At 59.2% G+C, this 8,324-nt stretch overlaps 1 protein-coding gene across 1 annotated transcript; it reads left to right on the top strand.

Annotated features, from left to right (window-relative positions):
- The first annotated feature begins 1,464 nt into the window (after positions 1-1,464).
- Positions 1,465-6,103, top strand: LOC146053822 (uncharacterized). Its single transcript, XM_083168033.1, has one exon. It carries the CDS (start codon positions 1,595-1,597, stop codon positions 6,101-6,103), a length of 4,509 nt encoding a protein of 1,502 aa, XP_083024159.1. The 5' UTR covers positions 1,465-1,594.
- Positions 6,104-8,324: the final 2,221 nt, after the last annotated feature.

Below are 8,324 nucleotides of genomic sequence, written 5' to 3'. Positions count from 1 at the left end.
GCTGTCCCTACTGATACATCACGCAGCTTCGCATCCCTCATAGTAACCTATGGAGGATGCAGCCGGCGGCGGTGCAGGAGGGATCGGAGATTCCGGCTGCGGTCCCTACTGATACATCACGCAGCTTCGCATCCCTCATAGTAACTGTGACGAACCTTCGGATGCCCCACCCCAGTTCGTCAATGGGTAGCCCCCCTAAAGGCCTACCGTGCTTGCACCCCAACACAGGGGGGCAGGCACCCAGCTATTCCTAAACAGCGCCCAGTGACTACCAGACCTTTGCAGGCCTGAAACTGCCACGCTGGAGGCAGAACTGTACTATTTCTCTAAGGGTGTCTGAATCCAGCAGGAAATGCCTTATCTCATCCCCCCCTTTCTCCTACAGGAAGCATCAGCCAGTTGAATAGACTGAGACCTTGCAATCCACAATATGGTCTGTTTTGACTTCACACCTGGGCCGCCCCTTATCAGCAATGGTTCCTGGCCTTTTGTTCTCCCCGGGGACTTGTTATAGACTGGCCGGCACCAGACCAGCAGGGGGCCAGAGAGTCCCAGAGAACAACCAGTTTCCAGGGCTCCGGCCTCAGCCAATCCCTACACAGGACTCAGGGGCATTTACATCTCAGGATTCAAGCAACGACCAATCCGGTCGCAGAACTCAAGAATAAAAGGGGCTGACACAGCAGCTCTGGGTGACTTTCTGCATCCATCCAGGATCCCTGACCCGGCGAGGCAGGATCCCAGGGGAGGAAGCTGAGTTCCCTCCAGACCCCACCAGAACATCAGCAGTGGGCAGTCGGCCCTGGCGCAGTGGACCCCATACCACAGCCAGCGGTTGCATCCAGCGTGCCAGCACCCCGACGGCACCCACAGGCCAAGCGGCTGGGATTCATCACCTGCAGGACCAGCAGTGGGCAGTCGGCCCTGGCGCAGTGGACCCCATACCACAGCCAGCGGTTGCATCCAGCGTGCCAGCACCCCGACGGCACCCACAGGCCAAGCGGCTGGGATTCATCACCTGCAGGACCGGCAGCGGGCATCGGCCTTGGCTCAGTGGAGCCCGTACCTCCGCTGGGGTTCTGCATTCCCCCCTCACCAAGGCCCCACCAGCCTCAGCTCAGAGACTGCCCAAGGTGACTATTGACTGTGGAAGGGAAGGGGAGGTGTTCACCTTTGTGTGGTTCTGATATAGTTAGTGTGTGCTGTGTATATTGTAGGCTACCTGTATTGTGTAGTGTTAGTGGTGTGGTTATGGTTTTCATGTACTGTTAATATGAAATAAAGGTGCGTTTTGTACCTTGCTTTTGTGGCCTTACTGTGTGATCCGCGAACCGAGGTTCTCCCGGGACTGTGCAAATGCTGTAAACACTGCCTTTCTCAAGGCGGATACGAGCGATAGGCCCCTCCATGCACCCATGAGCCCGGGAGTCCTAACAATTGGTGGCAGCGGTGGGATCACACAGTCCTGTACACCAGGCAGAACCAGGGGCCCGTATCGTTATACGGCCAGGTTCTGTTGGCACAATAGCCCATAACCTGATAGTATAGAACCACACAGGGAGGAACACGTAAGCCAGACCCTAAGCAGGCTAAAATGCAGGAGAATGAGGAGCAGCGGGCTCGACAGGAGCGCGAACATCCCTACCGGAGGGCCCGCAAGCCAGAGCTGCAGGTATTATGCCAGTCCAAAGACATCGCCTTTGTGGATACGGACACCCGTGAAGTCCTCATTGGTCGGCTCGGTGAGTGGGTACGCACCCATCCGGCCGGCCCCGACGACGAGACTGCCACAAGTCCTGCGGAGGACTCCGGCACGGGGACCTCTGCACAGCCGGCGATGGATACCCTCCCGGCCCAACTCCTTGCAGCGTTGGACACGCTGGGACACCGGGGGCCCCGCCTAGGGTTCCGGGATGTGCCTCCATTCCGGGAGGCCGAGACGGACATTGACACGCACCTCCAGATGTTTGAGAACCTGATGGGAGTCCACCGGGTAGGTCCGGAGGACTGGCCCAAGTACCTAGGGCCGAGTCTGACCGGGAAGGCCCTGGAAGCCTACCAAGGACTCAGTGTACAGGCCTGTGGGAACTATGCCGAGCTGAAGAAGGCACTACTGGCCCGGTTCCAGATCACTGCTGAAACCTACCGCCAGCGCTTCCGAAGTATTAGGAAGAAGGAAGGTAGTTCCTACGTGGAGTATGGCTCACAGCTGCAGAGCCTCTACCGAAAGTGGACTGAAGGGAAGCAGGCGGCCAGCGCTGGGCAGATTGCGGATCTGATGGTAATGGAACAATTATTGGCCCAATTACCCGTGGACCTCCGGGAGTGGGTGGCGGATCGCGACCCCATCAGCCCGGGGAAGGCCGCCAGCCTAGCCGACGAATTCCTGGCTAACCGCTCGGGATGGAGGAACACGCTCTCTACCCCCTCCACCGGGCTACGGCGAGCCATTCAGGGCTCCCCGCCAGGGAAGCCCCCTACCAAACCCTTGGTCCCACGGTGGGAGCCCCCGAGAGCCCCGGCAGCCAACTTCCCACCACCCATTCCCAGGTCCCGAACCCCAATTGGACCTCGGGACTGCTTCCGCTGTGGACAGCCGGGGCACCTGCAGAGGAACTGTCCCCGGGGTCAAGACCGCCCCACCCCCGTAGCCCTTGTCTACGGGCAGCCGGCAAAGGGGCCCGGTGAAGAGGAGGAGGACCTATATACCGATGGGGATGAGGACAATGAGGGGGTCTATGCCGTGGACCTGGTAGGCGACCCGGGGGCACCTGCCCCGAAAAACATGCGGGGACACATGCAGCCAGTATGGGTCGAGGGACGGGAAGTAACTGGACTCAGAGACTCTGGAGCTTCTCTAACCCTGGTGGAGCCCGACCTAATCCCTCCCGGCCTCCTTCTGCAACAACAGCGAGTGACCATCCGCACCGCAGGAGGCCAGGAGCGGGACATTCCTGTAGCCCGGGTTCGAATGGACTGGAAGGCCGGGCAAGGAACCATAGAAGTGGGCGTGCTCAGCGGACTGCCCGCCAAGGTCATTTTAGGTAACGACCTTGGGCAAGGACTCGTGACCCATTTTGTGCAACCCGTTACCAGAAGCCAAACTCGGCAAGTAGGGAGGGGAGACCCGAACCCCCGACTACGGATCCCGACACCAACCCAGGCGCCGTCCTGGCGTGCAACCCTGGAACAAGGCCCCGGTCCTGAGAGGGTGAGTGAACCAAGTAACCATGACCTCCCGACTGTTCCTGACTTGGGGGAGGGCGACCGAGAGAAGTTTAGGAAGGCCCAGGCTACGGATCCCTCATTGGCCGAGTTGCGCCGGGCCGCCGAACAGGGGGGCCTGGACCGGGGAGGGAATCGTATAGTCTGGGAAAAGGGGCTGCTGTATAGGATAGTCCCCATAAGGCCTGACCTGGGGCCCGGCACCTCACCCAAACAACTGATAGTCCCCGCAGCCTATAGACCCGAGCTCCTGGCCCTGGCCCATGACATCCCGGCCGCCGGCCACCTGGGCACCCGTAAGACACGGAACCGGCTAGTGAAGAACTTCTTCTGGCCGGGGGTGTCACGGGCGGTAAAAGAGTATCGCGCCTCTTGTGACACCTGCCAGCGGTTAGCCGGCGCCCCAACCAAAGCCCCCTTGTTGCCCATGCCCATCATAGGGGAGCCATTCAGAAGGGTAGCGATAGACCTTGTAGGCCCCCTTAAGGTGCCCAGTCGGTCCGGCAAAAAGTACATCCTCACTCTGGTAGATGTGGCCACCCGGTACCCTGAGGCAGTGGCTCTCGCCTCCATAGATGCGGAGCACGTGGTACAGGCCCTTGTGGACATCTTCAGCAGAGTGGGGTACCCCCAGGAGGTGCTCACAGACCAGGGATCCCAATTCCAGGGAGAGCTAGTGAAGACCCTGTGGGAGAAGTGGGGGGTGAGGGCTCTCCGGACCACCGCTTACCACCCCCAAACCAATGGGTTGTGCGAACGGTTCAATGGGACCCTCAAGTCCCTGCTCAAAGCATACGTCCACTCAGAGGGGAAGGACTGGGAGAAGGCGCTGCCGCAACTCCTGTTTGCCTACCGAGAGGTGGCACAAGAGTCTACCGGCTACTCCCCCTTTGAGCTGTTGTATGGCCACTCAGTACGGGGACCCCTCGACCTAGTCAAGGAAGGGTGGGAGGGGACCTTCCGAGACCCAGAACAGCCGGTTCTGCAGTACGTTGAACAACTGCAGGCGCGACTGAAGCGGGTGATGGGCTTAGCCAGAGAGAACCTAGTCCAGGCCCAGGACAAACAAAAAGGATGGTATGACCAGCATGCTCGCCTCCGGGAAATGGTCCCGGGGCAGAAAGTGATGGTCCTGATACCGGTGAAGCATAACAAGCTCCAGGCCACGTGGGCAGGTCCCTACACCGTCATGGAGAGAAAAGGTCCCGTCTCTTACCTAGTATCCCTAGACAAAGGGGGCCGGCAATGCCGCGTCTTCCACATAAACCGGCTTAAGGGGTACGTGGAGAGGCACATAGGGGCGATGGTGGTGTGCTGCCCACCCATGGGTGAGACCGAGCTAGACCCCCTCCCTGACCTGCTAGAGGTAGCTCGACAAAACCAGGGCATTGAGGCAGTGCAGATAGGCGCCCAGCTGGAACCCCAACAGCAGCAGGAACTGGGGGAGGTGCTCCGGGAGCATGAAGCCCAGTTCACCTGCCGTCCGGGCTGCACCCCACTGGCCACCCACAATGTGGACACCGGGGAGGCCAAACCTTGCCGACAGGCGGCGTACAGAATAACCCCGGAAGTATTGAGACAGGTCCGGGCCGAAATAGAAGAGATGCTGCAACTTGGAGTAATAGTCCCCTCCCGTAGCCCCTGGGCAGCCGGGGTGGTGCTGGTGCCGAAGAAAGATGGTACCACCCGGTTCTGCGTGGATTACCGGAAGCTCAATGAGGTAACGGTGACCGATGCGTATCCCATGCCACGAATGGATGAGCTGTTGGACAGATTAGGTGGGGCCCGCTATGTGTCCACCCTGGATTTGAGCAAAGGGTATTGGCAAATACCCCTATCCAGCGGAGCACAGGAGCGCTCTGCATTCACCACCCCCTGTGGCCTCTTCGAATTCACGATGCTGCCATTTGGGATGAAGAATGCCCCTGCCACCTTCCAGCGCACAGTGGATAACATGCTGGAGGGGTGCCAGGAGTTTGCCCACGCCTACCTGGACGACATAGCTATCTTTAGTGACAGCTGGGAGGAGCATCTGACTCACGTTAGGGAGGTGCTGACCCGGATCCAGCGAGCCGGGTTCACCATCCGCCCCGACAAATGCCACATGGGAATGGCTGAGGTCCAATACCTAGGACACCGAGTGGGAAGCGGGCAGCTGCGCCCGGAGCCCGCTAAAGTAGAGGCCATTCTAAACTGGCCCCGGCCTTCCTCCCAGAAGCAGATCCGCGCCTTCCTGGGGACTGCGGGGTACTACCGAAAGTTTGTACCCCAATACAGTACCATAGCCCAGCCCCTGACCGACTTGACTAAAAAGAAACACGCCAAACAGATAGCGTGGACAGCCCCCTGTGACCATGCCTTCTCCCAACTCAAATTGGCCTTAGCCAGCTCCCCCGTGCTAGCCACCCCCGACTTTGACAAACGGTTCTTGGTTCAGACTGATGCCTCAGACCATGGGCTGGGGGCCGTCTTAAGCCAAGTAGGGGCAGATGGCCGAGACCACCCCGTAGTGTACCTGTCCCGGAAACTGGTGGAGCGAGAGAGGGCCTATGCCACCATCGAAAAGGAATGCCTGGCCATTGTGTGGGCCCTAAAGAAGCTCCAACCATATCTTTATGGGAAGGAGTTCACTGTCCTGACCGACCATAACCCCCTGAGCTGGCTTCAAAAAACGTCTGGAGAGAACGGGAGGCTACTACGGTGGAGCCTTGCCCTCCAAGCTTATAATTTTTCTATTTCTCACAAAAAGGGGAAGGACCACGCCAATGCGGATGGACTGTCCCGACAGGAGGAGCCGGATCCCGCTCCCAGGAAACCACTGGCCCCGATCCTCCCGACTGGCCCTGATCCAAGAGCCAGCCCCTCCGACCGGGTTTAGGAAGGGGGAGGACTGTGACGAACCTTCGGATGCCCCACCCCAGTTCGTCAATGGGTAGCCCCCCTAAAGGCCTACCGTGCTTGCACCCCAACACAGGGGGGCAGGCACCCAGCTATTCCTAAACAGCGCCCAGTGACTACCAGACCTTTGCAGGCCTGAAACTGCCACGCTGGAGGCAGAACTGTACTATTTCTCTAAGGGTGTCTGAATCCAGCAGGAAATGCCTTATCTCATCCCCCCCTTTCTCCTACAGGAAGCATCAGCCAGTTGAATAGACTGAGACCTTGCAATCCACAATATGGTCTGTTTTGACTTCACACCTGGGCCGCCCCTTATCAGCAATGGTTCCTGGCCTTTTGTTCTCCCCGGGGACTTGTTATAGACTGGCCGGCACCAGACCAGCAGGGGGCCAGAGAGTCCCAGAGAACAACCAGTTTCCAGGGCTCCGGCCTCAGCCAATCCCTACACAGGACTCAGGGGCATTTACATCTCAGGATTCAAGCAACGACCAATCCGGTCGCAGAACTCAAGAATAAAAGGGGCTGACACAGCAGCTCTGGGTGACTTTCTGCATCCATCCAGGATCCCTGACCCGGCGAGGCAGGATCCCAGGGGAGGAAGCTGAGTTCCCTCCAGACCCCACCAGAACATCAGCAGTGGGCAGTCGGCCCTGGCGCAGTGGACCCCATACCACAGCCAGCGGTTGCATCCAGCGTGCCAGCACCCCGACGGCACCCACAGGCCAAGCGGCTGGGATTCATCACCTGCAGGACCAGCAGTGGGCAGTCGGCCCTGGCGCAGTGGACCCCATACCACAGCCAGCGGTTGCATCCAGCGTGCCAGCACCCCGACGGCACCCACAGGCCAAGCGGCTGGGATTCATCACCTGCAGGACCGGCAGCGGGCATCGGCCTTGGCTCAGTGGAGCCCGTACCTCCGCTGGGGTTCTGCATTCCCCCCTCACCAAGGCCCCACCAGCCTCAGCTCAGAGACTGCCCAAGGTGACTATTGACTGTGGAAGGGAAGGGGAGGTGTTCACCTTTGTGTGGTTCTGATATAGTTAGTGTGTGCTGTGTATATTGTAGGCTACCTGTATTGTGTAGTGTTAGTGGTGTGGTTATGGTTTTCATGTACTGTTAATATGAAATAAAGGTGCGTTTTGTACCTTGCTTTTGTGGCCTTACTGTGTGATCCGCGAACCGAGGTTCTCCCGGGACTGTGCAAATGCTGTAAACACTGCCTTTCTCAAGGCGGATACGAGCGATAGGCCCCTCCATGCACCCATGAGCCCGGGAGTCCTAACAGTAACCTATGGAGGATGCAGCCGGCGGCGGTGCAGGAGGGACCAGAGATTCCGGCTGCGGTCCCTACTGATACATCACGCAGCTTCGTATCCCTCATAGTAACCTATGGAGGATGCAGCCGGCGGCGGTGCAGGAGGGATCGGAGATTCCGGCTGCTGTCCCTACTGATACATCGCGGCGGTGCAGGAGGGATCGGAGATTCCGGCTGCGGTCCCTACTGATACATCACGCAGCTTCGCATCCCTCATAGTAACCTATGGAGGATGCAGCCGGCGGTGGTGCAGGAGGGATCGGAGATTCCGGCTGCAGTCCCTACTGATACATCACGCAGCTTCGCATCCCTCATAGTAACCTATGGAGGATGCAGCCGGCGGCGGTGCAGGAGGGATCGGAGATTACGGCTGCGGTCCCTACTGATACATCACGCAGCTTCGCATCCCTCATAGTAACCTATGGAGGATGCAGCCGGCGGCGGTGCAGGAGGGACCAGAGATTCCGGCTGCGGTCCCTACTGATACATCACGCAGCTTCGTATCCCTCATAGTAACCTATGGAGGATGCAGCCGGCGGCGGTGCAGGAGGGATCGGAGATTCCGGCTGCTGTCCCTACTGATACATCGCGGCGGTGCAGGAGGGATCGGAGATTCCGGCTGCGGTCCCTACTGATACATCACGCAGCTTCGCATCCCTCATAGTAACCTATGGAGGATGCAGCCGGCGGCGGTGCAGGAGGGATCGGAGATTCCGGCTGCAGTCCCTACTGATACATCACGCAGCTTCGCATCCCTCATAGTAACCTATGGAGGATGCAGCCGGCGGCGGTGCAGGAGGGATCGGAGATTACGGCTGCGGTCCCTACTGATACATCACGCAGCTTCGCATCCCTCATAGTAACCTATGGAGGATGCAGCCGGCGG

Source organism: Crinia signifera, unplaced genomic scaffold (genome assembly GCF_055691185.1).
Source record: "Crinia signifera unplaced genomic scaffold, ASM5569118v1 HAP2_SCAFFOLD_214, whole genome shotgun sequence".
Taxonomy (NCBI): domain Eukaryota; kingdom Metazoa; phylum Chordata; class Amphibia; order Anura; family Myobatrachidae; genus Crinia; species Crinia signifera.
The sequence above is the reverse complement of the archived record's forward strand: the minus strand, read 5'-3'. Positions and strand labels throughout refer to the sequence as shown.

Coding starts and splice junctions, on each gene's coding strand:
- LOC146053822 (XM_083168033.1), top strand. CDS start 1,595: ATGCAGGAGAATGAGGAGCAGCGGGCTCGACAGGAGCGCGAACATCCC.